This window comes from Pseudopipra pipra, chromosome 11, assembly GCF_036250125.1.
Source record: "Pseudopipra pipra isolate bDixPip1 chromosome 11, bDixPip1.hap1, whole genome shotgun sequence".
In the NCBI taxonomy this organism is placed as follows: Eukaryota; Metazoa; Chordata; class Aves; order Passeriformes; family Pipridae; genus Pseudopipra; species Pseudopipra pipra.
Window position 1 is genome coordinate 11,536,138 of NC_087559.1, and position 21,679 is coordinate 11,557,816.

The window sequence follows — 21,679 nt, forward strand, 5'->3', positions numbered from 1 at the left end:
GACACAGAAAGAATGAATGAACCACCTAAAATGTTTCACTTCTCTCAATAAAGCTGAGCCTTAGGGGAGTCAACTTCAGAACATCACAGCTTTGTCATATGGGGAGAGAGCTCTCCAGAGAGGACAAACAAACTAAACAAAGAAATGTTAGTTTGAAAGATTTTTCCCTGCTATTAAATGATGGTTCGTAGCAAATAATAAAAACACCAGGAAGTTATAAAAATACATAACTAGAGCCTAAAGTGCAACAGAACCATTTATCTTTACCCTACTGCTTTTCTACAACAGATTTGCTGCTATACCCTTGCTCCCCGCTCTTCCCAAAACACCCTTGCGCTAAAAATTCCCCTTCCAAAGGGAATCAATTTTAAAACTCAGAACTAAATTTGGAGTAATTTTAATTCAGCATTCCTCCTTGGCTGCAAATATGCAGAGAAACCTCAACGCTCACTACTACACCCTCACTACACTGCCCAGGCCCTTTCCAGAACATATAGCAAAGAAACTAAGAAAACAATATAGCAGAAGACTGAGTTCTCAGGGTTATTTCAGGAGGGAAAGTAATTGAAGCATAAAGAAAAAACCCTGCCAGCTCATTCTCACATTGACATTAAACCACATTCCTTACAACTTCAGTGAAACACACGCTACTTGCAGTAACATGTAAAGCAGAAAACCAAGAAACTCATGCATGAGGAACCAGAAATTAATCAGGTCTTAGGTGAAATTCTTTGTGAACATCAAGCAGCATCATTAAAAACCTGATACTGGGACAAAGACTTCTCCATCAGGTTCAGTCTGGGTCAATAGATCAGAAGGTGTCTGGATTAAAAAACAACAAAACTCAACCACCATCACCACAGCTATCTTGAGATATTTTGACACCTCAGAGTATAGAAGCTTGTCAGTGGTCACAGTGTTTAAAGATACAAAGAGGATTAACAGCTGTTGAAATGCTGCCAGCCTAGATGAATGCCAGTGATAGCTCTGATGAATCGGAGCAGGGCAGTGGAGGCCTTGACAAATGCTGCAGACGACAGCCGGGGGATTAGATGGTACAATCTGCCTCACACCTGACAGACGTGTTGCTTCGATCCCCTCTCCTGACATCCACGCTCACCAGCTTCCAGCAAACCTCCCTCTGCAAGCCCCACTGGAGCCAAAAGCAGCACGAGAGGCAGTGCTGAGAGTGGGAGAATCCACGGTGTGCCCCACGAGGAGGAAACACTACAAGTTTGGGAAAGAAAAGCAGAGATTACTTCTCATGTATCAAATGTCAGCTGGGAGACATTCAAATTCCTGCTTCCAGCTGCTTCTGAAGCCAGAAATAAGACCTCATGCCATCCTGAAAAAGCAGCACAACTGTCGCCTGCCCACACGAGCCTGGGGACGGGGAACGTGCACGTGCCCTGGATGCAGCTGCTGCCACGAGGAACAGGGGGAAGCTACAGAGAAACATTGGTCAGTGACGGCCTCGGGAACTGCCTTTGTCCCCAGCAGTGCCCAAGGGAAGCAGAGGTCCACGGGGTTCCCCACACCTCACCGGGTCGCTGGTTTGCACACACTATAAATCAGGCTGTTCGTTCTCATCACTCAGAAGTCTCATGCAAATGGCTCCTAACACGTTTGAAAAATTACCCCATCCGCCTGCATCCCTCCCGCAGGTACAGAGGCAGATGAGCCGAACCGATCTGTTCACTGGACGACCCTTTGGATCTGTTAAAATCAACCCACACAATCAATCACTGCTATCAACTTTGGTCCAAAACAGGGAGTTTGGGAATTTCACAACACACTGCAAGAAACAATCTCTTCACCTCCTGAGCTCGCTCCTCTGGAGTTCCTGCTCAGCCCATTTGTTGGTATCAGCCAGCATTTAGCTCAAAGAGATGTTTCACATTCCCTCCCTCCTATCAAGTGCACATACACATAGAAGCCAATTAACAAGGAAGAGAAACATGCACATAAAGCATACCATGAGAGCATAGAAGTTAAGGGTTAAACTGCTGTTTGAAATTTCATATGCCTTTTTTCTCAAAAGATAACAGAGGAAAAGATGCAAGCAACTACAAACAGCTTGCTGATACAGAAAAAAAATAAGATTTTTTTTTCAGCCAAAGCCAACTTCTAAACACAGCTCTGTTGTTTGCTGTTCATGTGTGGGTTCATCTACTCCTCCCGCAGAGACCAATAATGAAATGAGAGCATTGAATTTGTGTCATTCTATTCTTTCCTTCGGCAATAAGCTGTGAGATCATAAATTTTGGATTAAGATTCAGAAAAAGCATAAAGAGAACAGTGTCCACAGTAACAACACAGGCAAGTTAAACTAGTCATGGGCAGAAGTACATTCCTCTTTGAACAGATCTTCTCATGGCTGCAACATTATCCTGAGTTGAAAGTAAAATATTAATCCTGTAGCATATCTAGAAAGCTCCTCAAAGATAAAATCCCATTGAATACCACTCTCCACAAAGCTTGAGGAAGGCAGAGCCGGGGAGAAGGACCATGGCTGAGTTTATCCTGCAGGTAACAAACTAGGCACAAAAAGGTTAAGCTAAAGCCTCTAAAGCACACAGTGACTCAAACAAAGCTACGCATCCCAGGACTTCCCAGAACCGGGTCCCACACCGAGATGCTCCAACTAGATGAAAAAGGGGTTTACAGACCTACACTGATATCCCACACCAGAGTCAGACTGTCTTAATGAAGGTACCCTGGGAAGAGCCCAATTAAAACAGGTACCCCACAGCAAGATGGTATTTGGGACTTTTCCCAAAAGCTTCATGTGCCTCACTGGAAACATGCAGAAAAGCCTCGTGTTATCTTCAAGTCAGAAAACAGCCAGCAAAAAAAGAAATTATTTCTACAGAGGCATTTAAAAGGGGAAGAAAGAGAAAAAGGAAAAACCATTTATAGGAGGTTGCTTTAAAGCACACCGTTCTGAAAGACTACAAATAAAGCATTAGTAATTCTTTAAACACAAACTCTAGAAAGTAAAAGCACCTTCAAAGAGAAAGGCCATAAAATGCCAGCAGGCAATTTGGGCTTTCTGACAAGGACAGCAACAGCATCGTGAAAGGCCCAGATTAATGCCAAAACTGTTGTAGGAGAGTATCACCCCGCTCTGCTCCTAGCTGGAAGTTTAAGATAGGAGAGAGAAATCTAAGGTGAGGAATTCACAGTAAATGCCCAAATCAATTATACCTGACAAGTGCAGGTAAACAGGCTTCCTAGGCATTGATTAAACATCAAGAGTTTTCAGCATCTGCTTCAGAGAAGCCCCAGACCTGGTTGACCTGCACGGATTACGTGGTGCCCGTGGCATTAAGGGCATGGCACCATCTGCTAAACCCCTGTGCCCATGCTGGGCAGCTGCACAACCAGTCCTGCAGTGATACCTGGGCCCTACCAGGGGATCCACCACACAACCAGGACGAACTCTGAGATCACAGGACACTGCTTCTAACAACTGGCCACTGTCCAAGAGAGAGCAACGGGAGTGCAGAGAATCAATGCTAAGGGAAGGGGGGGAACAGAGAAAGAAGGAAATTGCCAGAATATCATGAGTGCTAAGGAATGCAGCTGAAAGTTTCACTCAAAGGATGACCAGCACTTCCAAGGGGAAAAAACCACCAAGCAAAATTGGCAGCCATCAAGTACTTGTCATACATTAAAAAAGATACTAAGTACATTCCCCTGTCAGGCCTGTCACAGCAGCTTATTTTGGGAAGGGAGGAACATTATAGCTAAGGTTTGATGCCGTCATGCCAAAGCTGGTATTTGACAGAACCTCCAACAAAACTCCCACCACCTCGGACAGGCATGCTGCAGCTAAAACCCGGCTTTCTCTGCTGAGAATATCCCTAAGTCCCATTTATAAACTGCAGCAGCTGGCCCAGTTAACAGTTCCTGTCTCAATTAAAAAAAAAAAAAAAAAGAAGTTAAATTAATGATCCCATCCTTTCACATAACAGGTAGCTAAGGAATGCAATACACTGGATTCCCAGAGGAAGACAGAATAGGAGGGAGCCAAGGCAGCAGCATGTGTAAGAGGACTGGAGAACACTGAAGAAAATGCATCACGTCCATACACTTGCATGGGTAAAGGAACTGCAAGGAAGAGAGTCGCTGTAAGAAACAAACAAAAAACCACTGAAAAACAGAAGTAAGCCAAAGCCTGGAAGTTCCACCCCCTCCCGGGGTTTTTCCTCTACCCCCTACTACAAATTATTCTCCATGTGCAGTTTCCAGTAAATCAAGCTTTGTGAAATAACCCCGACATGTGCAGGGCTGAGAACCAGCCAACAAGCAATGATGAGATGTCCCTGGAATGATTAAGGAAAACGCAGACATCTCTCAGGTTACAAGGAAGCCTGTTGTACTCTCCCCTTGGTGCATATGCAATGCTGCAAGCACTGTTCTGAAACCTCTGATATTCAAAGGCTCATTTGGTTGACAAGGAGCCTGTGGATTCGTGGACAGATTGTCACACAAACTGTCAGGTTTTTAGAGAGACTATCAGACCTTTCTTTGCCTACGTTATGGAGCACATCAAAGACACAGAAGATGAACCAGACGCAGACTGCACAGATCTGACAGAATGGTGGGTGTACATATTCAGAATACTGTTCTGCTGGGGGGGGGAAGCTTAATGTGAATAATCAGGGGCTGAAAGTTCCAGAAATGTGACAGTTTTTGGCAGCGATTCCCATCTTTGCATTTATTTATCGAAGGGAGAAAAACTGCCATACTAGAGGCAAACTTGGAAGAGGAAGAAAAATTGTACCAGCAGCAATTTATTTTGCCACTATACTTTTTCTTTATTATTATTACTCCCAGAGCATTTTCTGAAGATATTTGTATTTTCAGTCAAGGTTCTCTCACTATGCTTGCAGGCTCTCTTCTCATTTTCTCCTGTAGGAGAGGCTGGTTTAATGATTACAGCCAAAAAGACCGCTAGGACTTCACAGGTCACCGTACACAGTTAATGACACAGACAAATCCGTACTTTCAGAAGTGCCTGCTGGCTCAGGGCTCTGTCTGGAGATGCTCAGGAGCTCATTATTCAAAACTTCAAGCTCAAGTTATGGGTAATCAGCACATCTGAAGAAATACACCATACTCGGACAACCAAAAAGTGAAGAAACAAAAGCTATTACAGAAAATACTAACCTTAAGCATTAAGGTCTCACTTTTAAAATGGGGACATTGTTCACTTATCTTCCAGTGAGCTAGAAACCTTAGTTAATGAATACCTGGAAAAAGTTCCTAGCTCCACAGATGAAAAATAGTATTACAAAGGATAACTTTATATCATTCCTCTTTATTAGTAATACTTGGACAAACATTATAAAGCAATGGTATATTTATTTTACAGGTGGCAAAAAAAGAAAAGTTATTAGGCTATTTCCACCAAGAAGTATTGATTATTACTTAAAAAGGAAAATAAAATGCAAAATGAAACACCGATAACAAGAAAAAGAAAGTGAATTAATACAGATTCTTTTGGCCTGCCTTTACAATACCAACATCACATAACCTCCAGTTCTCCCTGCAAGGCATCAGTTATTCCCCAGAAAGGGACACTCGTATCTTTTTATATTTATTTTGCTATTTAAAAGATTGAAATTCTCCCCACAGTAAACAGAAAATAAATACAATGCTTATCCTAAGATAAAAAAACCAAGGAGGACAAAGGAGAAAGGATGGTAAAAGGGATAAGAAAGAAATCAGAAAATATTTGCAAACAATTTCCTTTCCATCATTTGACAGTCTCATTCTCTCTGCTTTTAGTGATCTTCTTTTTCACATGTTTTTAAATGGAGCTATTTTGCCTCCTCTGAAGAGGACAATGCATTGAAGAGACATCTCTGTAGCTGGCAAAGAGCTTGTGAACTCTCTAGAGAAGCCCAGAAAGGCCGCAGAGGAATAATCAAGTGGAGAGGCATTTTTGCAGCAGAGTTATTGAGCTGTAAATATTAACATGAAAAACAAACACCCCAAGAGAGCAGGGGTAGCCACACGATTGCTTCATTCCCATACTCTGGCAAAGACCACTGCTTTGGTCACAACCCTGTCACCCATGGCCTTCGACAGCTTTTGGTCACCACCAGCTCAGTATCGTACTTTCTTTACAGAATCCAGGCAGAGGAAAAAGAACAAGGCATGTCTCACTTTTAACCCGTTAAAGAATAATAGGAATAATTACTTATTAAGATCAACGCTGAAAAATCTCATAATGCCTTGCTGCATGGAAGATTGTCACAAGCATGTTGTACCATACACTCTTAGATACAAGCTAAATCTACTCTCAAAATTTAAATTCTAAGCACAGTCTCTGACAGTAAGGAATATTACATGCAAGCAACAAGAGACACTGACCTTAGCACTAAATGAGAAAGAAATAAAACTAGGCTTAAAGTTCCAAAAGAAACACATTGGCATGAGCATCCTAATTAATCTGGAGTTTGTTACTATAGCTGATAAACTCTGTAACAAGAAAATTCTTGGGAAACAGTGTTACAGTGGATTTTCTCCGGCTTGTGGAAACATTATCAGTATTTCACCTATATCCACTGGACAAGACCAAACAAAAAATCCAAGCCCTTCAACCGGGGACAGCTTGAGCTTAGACAACAGGAACACAAAGAAGAGACAGAACTATGCTTTTGCTGGGGAACCAGAGGAGAGAATAAAACCAAGCGCTACAAACACCACAGACCTGGAGCCAATTCCTCTCTCCACAAAACAAATGAACAAACAAACTTAAAACCCAGCACTGTCCTGTTTTCAGTCAGCAAGGACAAACACTGTGTTCTTCACCAGGACATCCTGTGCCTACCACAGAAATCAACAGCTAGGACACTGTTACGGGGGATTTTTATTGTTCTTCCTGCGACAAACCCTTGTATCTAACTGGAAGAAGAGTTATCTCAGTGCCACATGAATGAGGGATTAGCCATCAGGCAGTAATGGCTTTTTGCTGCTGCAAACGGAAGCTGCATCTCAAAAAAATTACCTAAAGGTGAAAGGTCTCATATACTACATTTAATTCCCTGAAGAGCCAAAGGAAATGTTGTGGTATACATAACTATTATGAAAAACTAAGTTAAAAAATGCATATATGCCTGCCTGGGCAGGCACACAATACAGCATTTTTACACACCCATCCAAGTCGTCTTCTCAGTCCAGTCAGCTCAAAGCTTGCTGCATGTCAGGGCAAATTAGATGATTTGTGTAGAGTGTCCAGTACATCATGAGACATCTCTAAGGGAAAAAAAAATTCCACAACCCAGGCACTCCTCAGTTGACCCAGGCAGGCAAGCTCACAGCAACCTTGCAGCTTGAAATTATGTTAGAAAAAATTTGGCTTCTGTTCAGAACAATGGGGAGGGAGAAGGAAGGAGAAGGAATTAAGCCTTTTTCCTTATTAGAAGACTTGAAATGCAATAATTGGGAAGGAGAAGAAAAGCTAGCTCTTCTCGTAAAATAACCTAGTTATTACAAGTCTTCTCAGACCAGAGGCTTACACTTTTATCTCAGCTCCCATTTTTTCTTCTCCCATCTCTTGCTCCTCTATGGCCTCTTGGGGACCTGCACAGATCCAGTGGACTCTCCTGGCACTTCCTGCCTCTGTGGCTGTTCCTCACTATTGCTGCCCTCTGTGCAGGGCAGCATCTTCTATCTGATGGCCATTCCACTGGTCAACACCCACCAGGGCAACCTGCTCTCCGCATTTGTCAGGGTTCAGCTCCCAGACAGTTCTAGTGCATGTGAGATGTATCTTTCCTATTTTTATTAACAACAAAACAAAATTTAGTATTATTTCATTTTTTTTTTTTTTACAATGGGGCTGGAATGCAAATGGATGAGCTAGGAAATCTTCATTTGAGTCAAGGTGTTTAATGGTAAACTGCAACTGGGATCATTTCAATGTATGGCCAAACCACCAGCTAAACCCAAAACCAACCAAGCAAAAACCCACCCCTCATCATCCCAGAATCAGGAGATTGTGCAGCAGGCAAAGCAAATACCATTTGCAGTGGCTGAAGACCTCATGGTGAGCCTGATGGTACACATCTATTTAAAAACATTATTTACAAGCTTCTTCTGAGTCACCCTGGTCTCTTGGGAATGTGCATTATATGTTCAAGAAATTGGAGTAGCTCTTTTATTTATGTTTCTTTAAAATGACTGGCAGATGGGGAAAAACCTTCAGAGAAGTGGCCCCAGGCTGTCATGAAACATGTATTTAACACACCCACAGTAAACTACTAAACACACTTCAGAAGGTACAGCCTCTGTAAATATGGAGTAGTTCCTTTTTAAAGTCTGATCTCTGGACTACTTAATTCAGCAAAAATTCGAGATGTTCTGTGGAGTCTGCTCAATTTAAAGAGTAATTATTAGCTATATTTTCCATTAACATGATGACAGTATATTCTATAAGGGCAGAGCCATAATTTTAAGGACATCCATTGGTTTTACTTTTAAGTCACAATAGTAATGCCTTTTTCCTGCCACATGTGGAAGAACCACTGTGGGCTGAAATAGAAATCTCAGATTCCCCAAAGTCAGGGTCTTACACAAGTGGATTCCACACACACAGGGAAGTTTGGTCTACCTGAAACAATTTCCAAGACTAAGTCTAAATCCGGAATATCCCAAGAGAAGCACAAGCTTCAATCATCCAAATCCCAGCAGACATGCAGACTCCAGCCTAAGGTCTGGAACATATTTAATCAATTCACTCTGCTAACTCTCTACAGTTTCATAAAATAGCCAATACTGCAATAACAGGGCCAGAAATTAATTGTACACTGGTTGGTGAATTACACGGAAATAACAGGCAGCACAGGGTGATGTAGTTGCTGTTGAGGTGCAACTGCACTATAGTAAAAACAGGTGAGAGACAGACAGTGCATGTGTGTGCACACGTGAGTACTTCTGTGTGTGTGTGTGAGTGCTGCTTTCCATCAGAAAAGTAGCACTGGTTTTATTGGTGACAGTGCTATCTATATATACACACATTTATAAATACCAATTCTGCTTATAAACAAGCGTGTAAACAGCACAAAGAGGGAGAAAACAGAAATTTAAACTGTTAGGCAATAAGAAAGTGAATGAAATGAAGGGAAAATTGGGTTGAATAAAAAATGGCAAGGGAAGGTATCAAATATTAGATAACGAGGAAAGCTCTCAGAAGTGAGACAAAAGCACCTCTTGTTTTGCTCTTTTTGGACTAGACTTGACAAATACTCCGGTGTTCAGTTCTAACAAAGAGACAAGATCACATTCTAGGTCTTTTTGTTCTGCCTTTAACAAGTCTTCATAGTGATACACTGATGAGACCAGATACCAGATTGTTATCTAAATTCAGCTGCTAAATTCAGTGTTAAGACACTAAGTTCAAACCACACATTGCCACATTTATTTCACAAGTCGAGCCTGAGGATGGATTCCTCCAGGATGAAGCAGCCCATAAGCATCATTCTCTCCCTCTGCAAAGGTACTCTAAATGCCAGGGAAACAAAATCACCGTACGGCTCTGACAGTTCACCCTTCAGCACACAGACTGCAAACGCATCTCTGCTCTAATCGTGCAGGCTGAAGAGGCAGCAAACACTTAACTGCTGTTTGCATAGAGGCTGCTTGTAATTTGATGTAATGTACTGTACATCAGTCAACACATACTGAAGAGAGAACATACACATTGCAGAGAAGGCAGAGAGGCAGTGCCGACATCGAACACATTTTAGTTACCCTGTTATGGATGTTCTTTGAGTTCATCAAATTAACAATCAATTTATCTGATCTCTAAAAGCTGCTGTACTGAGGTGTATTAACTACTAGACTTCACACGCTTTCAGCAAAAAAGGCATTAAATGGCTGAATTGAGCACAGGGTACTGGAAGTCAGTTTGTGTGTTGGCCAACAGCAACAAGGAATGAACCTCTCCTTGCAGACGGTGAGACGGCAGAGGAGCATCAGCCTCCTCTAGATACTGTTCAGCCGCAACGGATACCCGCGGAAAGCAGAAATCAGGGATGCTGTCCTTCCTCCTCCACCCCCAACATGACATTTAATGTCTGAGAATAACTGAAAAGAGGAAGAAGATGGGGGGTTGGAACCAGTTCAGATGACAATTTCAGGTTCGTTCCCTTCTCATTTTGTTCCCGTTCACAAATTTAACACGCACACAGGACAGGATCTTCCGTTCTCTAAATATCAAAGGCTGTGCCCTGAGAGACTGACAGAGCCACTGCCACCTGAAAGGCAGTGTCCACACAGCCTGAGCGACTGGGAAGTGATCTGGTTGATTAGGATGGATCTTATCGGCCTATTTCAGAAAACTACACTGGGAATTATTCTTCTTGTGTTCACAAGATTAAATCAACAGTTTGATGAACTGAGTGCTTTGCTGTACTGCTCCACTGGCCTGAAAGGCAAACTGATTTTTTGGATCATAGCTGTAGGTTCGCAGAAAGCACCGGTGGGTTTGTGAGAGGAAGGGTTTGCAGAAGGGGCAGGAGATGAGAACTGAACAAAATAGATAAGAAAAAAAATTGAAATTTTAAAGAATACTGTAAGGTTCAATTATGGTGATGGGTACAAGAAATTCTTCTGAAAGAGAAACACATTTTTTTAGACCAGAACTTCATTTCACACTAGTTCCTCCAAGTACACAGAGCACTGGCTAGAGCAATAAGCTGGTGGCTGGCAAGACAGTGACTGGAGGCAAACAAAGTAGCCCTTACACACACAGCAATAGCTCACATGCAGCCCCAAGACATTACAGGTCATTTTATTGAGGAAGCAAATGGTGTCAGTGACACCTGCCAGGACACATCAACTCATTTAGAAAAGGGCACTGAATCTTTAACTCCCACTGAGAGGGCAGAGGGTTCAATTGAAGACACCACCTCAACATAACTTGCTTTTTCAAAGGTAGGTGGATGCTTCCCAGGTCTCATGGGTACAGACAAGCCTGGGATCCCAACTCAAGGAATGCATTCCTCATCCCCTTCAACAGAAATCCCCTGCCACCTTTTCCAGGTGACATCGGTTTATGCAACCCCCCCAGAGCCTGCTTTAAACTGATGATGAAGACCCAACATGAACATATTGCTATGGAAGGCCTTTTTTTTTTCCCTCCAGGCTTCTATCACTTTTTTCTGCAGAATTTTTTATTGAGACAAGTTACTAGCCAAAAAAATACAGAAATGACAGTGGACTTGCATGTAGGGGTGACCTTGATGCACCAGAAGTGGGAGACAGCTCCAAGAAGAAGGATCAAGGCCAAGAAGAATAACAAACAAAAGTTTTCCTCCCATTCTTTACACATTCTAAATGCTTTACAAACATGAGTTAAACGATAAGTACAAGGGCAAAAAGAGATTAATTCAAACAAACCAAACTCGGTGAATGCCACACACGAAACTACAAGATTTGTGAAGCTAAGCAGAGAAAAAGGTACAGTCAACCTTATTAATAAAAAAAAAGGTATGTATTCAATACATTCCTTTCCCACTTGCACAAATGCTCTACAGCTTATGAATAGCTCTTGTGCTGCTTACTGCTCTGAAAAACTACAAGCAGAAAAACGTTGCATATTAATGCACCCACTGCTCACAGTAGTCCACAGCCACCTAATAAAAGATAACGTGGGAGCCAGAGCTTAGGAAAATCCAAACAAAGAACAGGCATCATCTATAGCAAGGAGTTTCACTTCATCCTCTGAGATTACCTTCAGCCTTTCTCTGCTGTTTTACACTACTCCAAAGAGCTGCCCGTGTTTTTGCTGTACTGTAGCACTGCCCTTAGCTTTTGTTAGGTTAAACCCAGCAAGAAGCCAAATAGCACAAAGAGTCAAATAAATATTTACTTGGGAGAAAGTATACAACTAATATGCTAAGTGAAATCTCCTGGCATCTGAAGGGTTCCAGAAGAGACTCCATTTCTCTCTTATCATACTTTTCAAAGGTTGTTTCTACCACTTGGAAAAAGCAGGACAAAGCACACACAGAATCCTTAATAAAAATCCCAGCTCAGAGCAGTACATATATTAACTATTTACAACAAGCTCCCTCCATCTCCCTCCCTGCTTCTCAGTAACAAATAAATGCATGGAAGAACATCAGCTTAATCTTCTCAAATTGAGTGTTTCTAAGGTTTTCCTTACAGATTATCAGGTCTAACTCTCATCCTTTCTACCCAGAGAAACACTACAGTACAAAACTTCCTTCAAAACAGTTGAGAGAAGACCCACATTTTGTGAAACAATTTAAATTACATGGATGAGATGTAAAATTACTGTAAGAAGCCAGAGTTAGAAGATTAACCATTTATAACAAATTACCCAGGTCTCATTACTGGATTACTTATTGGAGATTAGACAGTCACATTGGAAACGCAGGTGTGGAATGGAATGTGTACCACCAGCTCCAAACCCTGCAATTACACACAGTCACATAAGCAGGCAGTTCAAAGGAGCTATTCCCTCTAATTTTTCTGATTACCAAAATATTTCAGGCACTCCAAAACAAAAACACACAAGCAACCCAAGGGACTGAAACACACAACTACAACAAGCTATCAGAGTTAAAGGGAGGAAGACCAGGGGCATTACCAGTGTAATGATCCTCTGCAAGGAATTTGTTCAATAAAATTTGATTTTTAAAAAAGTCAAAAAGCATGCACTGCACTGCAGGCAGAACAAAGCCTACCATCCCTTCCCACACACAGTCCCAAATAAACTGAAGGGTGCAGTGGGAAGAACACTCCCAACAACGAATCCCAGCATTGGTCTCATCCCAGTACAGCTATGTCATGCATTCAAGTCTGCACTCAAAACAGCTGAACGCTGCCAGCAGCAGCAGTGCATGGCATTCGCTCAACACAAGTCAGAAGTGCAAATCAAGTGTCAGGCACTACAAAGAAACAGAGAACCAAACAGCATTTCTGACACAACTGCCATATTACGCTCAGGGACCACCCGCATCCCGAGCACTGTGCACACAGTCCTGGTTCACAGCTCTCAGAGAGGATTAAATAGGTGTGGAAAAGTTCCAAAGATGACCAGCCAGGATGATCAAAGTATGTGGGGCAAGTACCCCATAACCTTGCTCTGATCACAGAATCACAGAAAGAATCAGGTTGGAAAGGACGACAATAGGTCACCTGGTCCCACCTCCCTGCTCAAACAGGGTCATCCCAGAGCATATTGCACAGGATTGCATCCAGACTAGTCTGGAATATCTCCAGTTAGGGAGACTCCACAACCTCTCTGGGCAATCCAGTGATCTTACAGTTGTCCTTGGACATTCACATTTGGGCACAGTCAGGACCAGCATAATGAACTCAATGGATCTTTAGCATGACAGCACTCACTGTCTCACTTCTTCCAGTGCTTTATTACCAAAAGCTGAAACACTGAAATTATTTTTCATACATGCCTTTTCCTCTGAAAATTTTAATAAGACTGTCTGGAGAAACTGAGTTTCTCAAGATCTATTTGAAATAAGGTAGACCCACAGTTCATCTCATGCAAAACTAAAGGCAAAGCCTTTTTAGCATTTTTATAGCTTTACTGTTTCACAACACTTTGCCCTCCCATTATAAGCTATTCTATCATACAGATGGAATAACTGAGATAGATGGACTAAATAATTGTTTCAAACTCCCAAAAGAGAAATGGCTATTAGAAAATGAGCAGGTTTTTCCTTCCAATTGTGTGCTCTGTCCAGTAGATTACAGTACTCTTTCAGAGATTACAAAATAAAAGGATAATGTATTCACACAATCTGCTGCATTCAAGGGAACTACTGAGTTCAGTTCTGGTCAATACATCTCAAAGACAGAGCTGCAAGGGGGAAAGTGCCAAAAGACAACAAGTAGAATGAGAAACCTGGAAAAAATCATTCACACAAGCAGAGGCTGAAAAGGCAAGGACTGCTCAGCTTAATGGGAAGGTAAAAGAGGGAAGAGAAGTCTACAAATAGCGAGTAATTAGAATTCCTTTTATCTCTTTCAAATAAAGGATATTAAATGAGAAAAAAAAGTATTTGCAACTGGTAACAGAGAATTTATGAAGTATGTAAGTTAACCTGTGGCCCACGCTGCCACATGATGTTGGAGGCACAGAGCTGAACAGGGCTTCAGGAACAATGCCTGAGTCGCACAGAAGAATGGATGGCACTAATCCAAGTTCCAGAGAATAAAAATACTGAATGAAAATAAAACTCTTGAGCAGGGCATGTGTCAGCCTCCAACTGACAACAGTTAGGAAGACTATTCTCAAAGCTACTCTCACAGTTTTCTTTGTGGTTTTGTTTTGGTGAGGGGTTTTTTTGCTTCTTCCTTCAAAGGCTTTGCAAACTGACCACTGTCAGAAGAAACAGGACAGTCTTGGTGTTTGATTCACTACAGCAGCTCTTATGTTGTAAGGAGTATGTAACACAATTGCTCTTAGAATCCTACCAGGAAGGTACTTGGTTTTTAACATCAATAGCTCAAAACATTCTTCAAAAACAAATCTCTAAGTCTCTTACTGCTGAATTTTGTTATCATGCAGAAGTGGGGACAAAGCCAACATGGACACAGCAGGGGATGAGAGAGGGGAATTCCTGACAGCCTGATCCTCAGAAGGAGAAATTTCAGCTTGCTAACTCCACGCTGAGCCATCACATCCATTCACCCACAGCCAATAGCTTCAAACTACCAGCAACCACATTCCAAGTGACCATCCCCTCTTAAAACAGCAGAGAAAGCAAACTTCTATTTCAGAGCTCTTCCCCACCTCATCCCCTTATTGACAGCTTTTTTCTAATATAGACACACATATACACAGATATATAAAAATATATCTAAGCCTGAGTTGGAAAGCTTTAGCACAGTGGAAGGAAAAATAAATAAATAAGTGTCAAGGTCTGCGTGTATTCAACAAATAAAAGCAGAATTATATAAAAGCAACAGCTAATAAAAAAGATTGTTCTGCACTGCATTTTCCATCTTTCCAGCCATTATAGGAATAAAATTATCCACAGAGAAGATCAAAAACCTTTTTCAAAACTAATACAATTAAGCTTTATTACACTGTTTCAAGTACATTTCTCTCCTCTCCCTTCAAGCCCCCACCACCTCCCACTCCAATCCAGACTAACGGTTGGAGGCATTCTTCTGTTTCATTACCAGCAAAACACTAGTGTTTAAGGGTCAGAAACTATCTAATGTTTCAAGAGAGGAAAGAAAAAAACCTGTTCTTTTTATCTACTTGCTTTTGTACACATAACAACTAGAAGATAGCTCCTCTGCAGCTCTGCAGTTTGAATAGGACTGCAGGCAAGCCACCTTACTCCCCCCCCAGAAGATCCTGCACTAGAATATCCCTCTCATTGTTTAAAAGGGTGTCCCTGTAGCAAGGGACATGGACTTGAAAACATAAACCACAACAAAAGATTTCAAAAAGAGGACAATGAAGCCCAGACACAAACTTCTCCCCACTCCACTGTCCATAAAGGACAGACACACACACACAGGTTTTCCCCGCAATTTCCGCTTCGTGAAACCAGATCTGGAGAGAAGAATATAATAGGAGCACACAGCATGGGACCAAGAAATTGCAAAAATCCCCTTTGCGTATGAACATATGGACAACTGTGATAATTAGAACGATAGCTGCTAGATTGTTTGCAATTTCACTGAACAATCCCCATTATCTAGAAATAGAATTTAAAATCCGAATGCAACACTGAGTGGTAGTTTTAATAGTTTATTTTTAATGAACTGCGTGGATTAAAAGTGTTGCTAAACTGTATCATGTGAAATTGCTCGTGGGCATGTTTTACCATCGATGGCTTAAAAAAAGTGCTGCATGGACAATCATGGACTAGCAGGGAAAGAGAACAGGAATAGATATGCCAACAGTTTCCTACCATCTCTATGATTGCAATTTTCCCATGTTCCATACTCACCATCATGCTACATGTTGGTAGTAAAGCTGATTGATTTCTCTGTCTTTTTACAACCTCCCTTTTTCAGAATTGTTTGCATTTCTTTTTAGTCACACAACACAACTACAAGTCGAATGTATGCAACTCCCTGTCAGGAGGTCTAATTGCTTCAAATTGGAGAAGATTATTCTCCACATTTATTAAAAAATAAAGACTACTTATAACATTATTTCATTTTGCCAGGAAGTGAAGAACACATTAGTTCATAAGGAACAGCATGGCTGCTCCTATTTTTATGGCATCAATTTTTAAAAACTCATCATGGTAAACAATTAAACAGAGAAGCAAATCCCACGTTTAGGGGAGAGATTCAAATCCCTAAATGGATTTTCAAAGGTCATTTCAGGCTTAAAAGATGCTTGACAGTGTCTCTTTAAATCACGTTCATTTCGAAGGCTTATCCAGCAAGAAGCAGGCAGTGCACTGCAGCACCATTCCTTGAACTGTGGGGCTCCCCAGAGAAAAATTAATATTACAACTTTAATTTGCATTTATAGCAAGATTTATATTGTGGTGTTATGTTTTGTTTTTTTTTAATTTAGGAAAGGATTTTTAACAAAAGGAATAAAAAACAGGGCACTTGTTTTGCTTCAATTTAGCTTTCACCTAAACCCCATGGTGAAAAAGAAAATAGAGTTTGAACTACTAGAAATCTTTTTTAAAAAAATCATCCAGTTAAAAAAACCTTTATCTTTCAAATGCAAGTTGCTCAAAAGATTCATACAGCTTTTCCAGCACATATATAAGGGGTGGGGGCAGACAAGACAGTGGGAGGTGAGATTTCCAGGTTTCAGCACAACCCTTCTTGGTTCTCTGCTCTTTGGATCCACACAGTTCCATGTCCGACCCCATCAGTGTGCAGAGGGCACAAATAAAGACAATTTAACCCTACCTTCCTCTCAATGCGGGCCAACTGCTCCTTATAGAAAGCCTCTTGTCGCTTCAACTCTGCCTCCCTGCCTCTCAGCTCCAGAGCCTGGGAAGAACAACAAAAAAGCATCAGCAGAAGAAGAAAATAAACAATTAAAATAAACAATGTGAGTGCAAGGAAAGCACATGGCACGCAGACTGGAAAGAACTTCAAAAAAAGAAAAAAAAAAAAATCACTGCTCAGGACTGGTGCAAGGCATCCCTCATGGTGGAACTACAAACCTTGAGTATTTGCAGCTCATTTTGGGTTATCCCCAGAAGTTTGAAATGCTCTTATTAGTATCATACTCAAACTCATAACCTTGATTTTACTACTTCTTATTAATTGGAAACATATGATCGTAACAAGGCGACACCTTCCTATTGCCTTTTTCAGAACTCCATCTTACCCATGTCTTTGTTTTTCTCTGAGTCATGACAGTCATTACTCCAATGTTCTTCACCTTACCTTACCTTAAAAAATCAACTCAAATCCTCCACTTTATAAACTCTTGCCCCTTGGAGTGTCAGAAAGCTTCTGTAGATTTAATACTTCCCCACAGCAGACATACATAGGACTACCCTGGTAATCAAGGACTCCCTTCAAACACCCTCTGTGCATTCCCCATCAGCACCCTCAGAGTTCCTCTGGCTGAGGCTGCAGACTCAGAGGGGAGATAGGTGTCAGAGAATTTCTCCTCCATCTTCCCAAGTACAAAGGTGACTTTATATACCAGCAAAGGTGGCATATAAGCTCTTGCTTCAGAATAACCTGGTCACCAACTAAACAGTGCTCAATTAAAAAAGTCTGTGTGGGTACAGCAATAAACTGTAGCCCTCTGGTTCTTTACACCCAGCACCACTTCATTGCATTCCCAACCCAAAACTGCACTAGCATTAAGGAAACATGGCATTGATGGAACTGAATCAAACTTTTAAAGTTTAAAAATAACAAGCAGCAATAGCAAGACAAATAGCACTTGTTCTTCACTGCCCATCACACCCCAAAATCTCTGGGGCCACATAAGTCATCAGCAGGCAGAAGACCTTTCAAAAACAGAATGAATAGCCTGTTTAACATAGACACAAACCCTGCCAATCCATAACACCCCAGCAGCATTGCTCTTAACTTCTAATGATGATGGTACAACCACAGAAAATGCTGGTCCAATATGATTAAGCAGCTGGGACAGAAACATCCCTGTGGGCTCAGACCTGTCATTTTATGGCCAAAAGCCATTGCTAACGAGAAAAATTACATCTGAAAGCAAGTTACTGTGCATGTCCTTCTTTCTGCTTTCCTGCTGATGGAAATACAGTGGTATAATAGGGTTTAGAAGAGATTTTAATTTAGGCAATGAGGGTGGTTGATAAGTAAGCAAGAAAAGGAGCACATGAAATAGGAGGGCTGTAGTGGTGTGGTGTGTGTTTCTGTTTGTTTTTAAAGAAAAATAAATATTTTGGGTTCCATGTTTGCCACCCCAGACAAGGGTAACACACAAGCAGTACAGATTCATATCTATTTCCTCTTGCTCTCGAAGACATTTGATTAAAAGCAAAATCTCTAGCTTTGCTTTAACCAGAGCTGCTACACAACTTCTAACCTGCAAACCAGCTGGAACAGGATGGGGAGAGGGATGAGAATGAGGTGCCACATACATGTAGCCTGAAAAAGAGATATCACAGCAACAACAGGGGCAGTGATGGGTAGTTTGTAAGTGCCAAAATTATGACCATTTTCTGGTAAGAGAACCATAGCTGTCCCTCTCAACCAATATCCATCTTCTCCACAGAAAAGGACTAAGAAACTTAAAATAAAATGAAACAGATGTAAGAAGGTGGGGCGGTCTGGTGGGTGACCAAAGGACCCCGATTCTCCTGTGGATTTTCTGCATAACACCCATAAAATCAGATTACTAAGCAGTGACTTCTATTTCCTTAAGGATAAAATAAATAAGGAAAAGAAAAAATAATAAGACAGTACCGACCCCTCTGCATGATTCAGATGGAGGGTGCTTTTCATGTGAAGGAAGGAAGGAAGAAAGAAAAAAAAAAAAAGAGTCAAATGATGAATTCCTAAAAACTCAAGAAAGCTTCCTTTTAATCTAAATAACTTCATTATGTGGTAGTGCTAGTCACCTTGGGATAGCAGACTATTCTGGAAGCTCAAAACTGATGTTGTAACAATACAGGTGGGCAAGAGGCTTCATTCTGTACCCACACGCTCAGTCATGTTTTCAACCCATGAGTTTGCCTGACCTTGTTCACCAAGAAATTCGGGATATTTATCCATATGACAACTCTGGAAGGGAACACCAGTCAAATACCTAATCTCTTGAGTAAGGTGCTGAACTACATGATGACAACCCATGGACTCTCAAGCAAACCTCACTGGAGCTGGCATGCCCACAGTGAATAATTTCTCCACACCAACGCACCCTGCAGCAGACAGACATTCTGTGTGCCACTTCCCTTGGGTCTCGCAAAATTGATGTCAAAGAACCAAATCCAGATCTCCCAACTGCAGACTACAATGTTAGAATTCTGCCCATTCTCCCCCCTAAGTAATTTCTCCCATATTATCCTCCATTATGTTCCACTTGTCGCCCATAATGTGTGATGAACCAGAGGTTGCAGAGAAAACTTGTACTTGCAACACAAACATATTTTCGATGCCTTGCTTGTTTTCAAGAGCTGCTGATGTTTCAGTGCACTGAAGTACACTGAGCAATATTCCATTTGTGACAGATCTGCTTCAAAGTTGCTTTTTGTTTCCCTCTAGCCCCAGCTGTTATTACTAGAAACTTTAGTACACTTTACGATGGCGTTTGAAGTATGAACGGTACAGTCAGAGCATGTGTCATTTGAAATATTCACTGTTCCAAACTGGGTTAGGCAACCAGGGACATTTTGAATGAATACAGGATATTTATTAAGAGTTCCCCTAGTCCTGCTGCTTATTCCCTACCTGAAGTCAAAAGCCTGTGATGTCCCAGACAGAACTGGCTGCTATGGAGATGATTACAATTCCACAGGGGATTGAGATTGCAGGTGCCAAACAAAGCATTAGATACACTTTTCACAAAGAGGCCTTTAGAACTAAAGAAGGAAGGAGAAGGGAAGATATGCATGATAACACACTGGTTTGAAAATCAGATATCAGAAAGCTGCATTTCAACTTCCACACTGCAGAAACACCATCAGAGCTTGAACACATTATGCAAGAGCTGACCAAAGCCCAGAAACAACATCTAAGCTGTGTAGAATGTGGACAGCAGAGTGTGATGTCCAAGAAGTATGAACACAGAAACAAAGGAGAGAGAGGGAAAGAAGAATGTACTCAGCTATAAAACACAGAAGTGCAGACAAAACTTAGAAAAGTACCCTGGGACATATTTGCAATTGGCCACTGTTCTCTGTACAAAAGCAAAGTATAAGATATATTCAAGAAATGCTCAAAAATCCCCTGTGATGGTGTCAGAAGTTACAAGCACTCTTACGAAGCATTCTTACAAAAGGACAGTGAAGGCATACTACTAACACACTACTAGAGCTTCCATGGGCATGGATCCATGGACTGGTTGGGGGTTCTTTCAGATTCTTCCTCTGCTTTATCTTTACACTTTTTCCACAGTCCAAAGTTATGCAGGTTATCTCAGTGCTGCTTTGAACAGAGACAAAGAGCCAGGGCAGAGTCACATGCAATTCTCTGCCTCCTTCTCTCCCTTTATCAAGTAACTCTTTTAGGAATAAACTGTGCAAGCACATTCTAAAGCTATGCATTACATACTGACTCAACTGAAGAATTCAAGCACTGGCCTGCTCGCTGACAAACAGGCCAAAAGAAATATTTTACAAGCCTCCTAACTGAGGTAATGAAAGAATATTGGTTCATTCTCTATGAACAAAGCCAGACACTCTTAGCCTTGTCCTGAACTGACACCAACATGCCACAAATGAGACTGTGCAACCAATCTTCTAGACCTGGGCTTCACTCTAGCTACAGCCATTCCTAAATTAGCTTTGGCTTTGCCCTCCACAAAGTATCACCAGATTTTTATTATTTTTAATCACCATCCCACCTCATCATCTTGTTAAACACGAACACTAGGAAGGAAATCTGTTGGAAAAAAAGGGCTTCTTGGCAGGGTCAGATGACAGTAGGGAATGTGGCACCCAGGAATAAAGTGCAGCAATAGCACAGCCCACAGCTGACTGCTACCATCAGGTTGTCTCTCTCCACAACACTGTTGGGATTCTGGGATTTTGGGAGAGGGCATGGAGAAGACTCTACTGGAGGACAAAAAAAAAACAACAACCCAACCCTCTCTCTGCAAAGGGCAACTCAAGCTAGAAGGAAAGATCCAAACCTCAACCTATAAAGAACTTCCTCAAAGGCAAGTCACAGAATTTGACAAGATTACTGCAAAAATATTTATCTTCCTGGCAAAATGCTTCCACCATTCACAGACAAGCTAGTGAGAGGATGCCTAGATAATCAGTCAGAAGCAGAGAAATAAGCTACAAGGATAAAGGAAAGGTCCTTAAATCTATCAAATGCCTAGCTTCTACATCATCCTGTTTTTGCTGAGAGGAGTTATCAGCTTCCTCCAAAGGTACCCAGTAGCATCCCTGCAGCAGCACAGCAGAGATGTTTTGGCTGGGCACCTCACCTTGCCCCACTTCACAACTGCAGCTTCTAATACCTCATGCTTTCCCAAGTCTCTTCCAGTCCAGGTAACAGCCCAGGTGGCAGG

General features: G+C 41.5%; 1 protein-coding gene across 6 annotated transcripts in view; it reads right to left on the reverse strand.

Annotated features, from left to right (window-relative positions):
• The window catches only part of CHCHD6 (coiled-coil-helix-coiled-coil-helix domain containing 6), a 109,499-nt gene that overhangs the window by 56,153 nt on the left and 31,667 nt on the right, over positions 1 to 21,679 (reverse strand). For 4 of the 6 annotated variants that reach the window (XM_064667503.1, XM_064667502.1, XM_064667504.1 and 1 more), the window contains one exon: positions 16,906 to 16,989. The exons of the other annotated variants lie outside the window; for them this stretch is intronic. In XM_064667503.1, the coding sequence (XP_064523573.1) occupies positions 16,906 to 16,989 (84 nt within the window). The remainder of the gene's footprint in view (positions 1 to 16,905; positions 16,990 to 21,679) is intronic. 6 annotated transcript variants of the gene reach the window in all.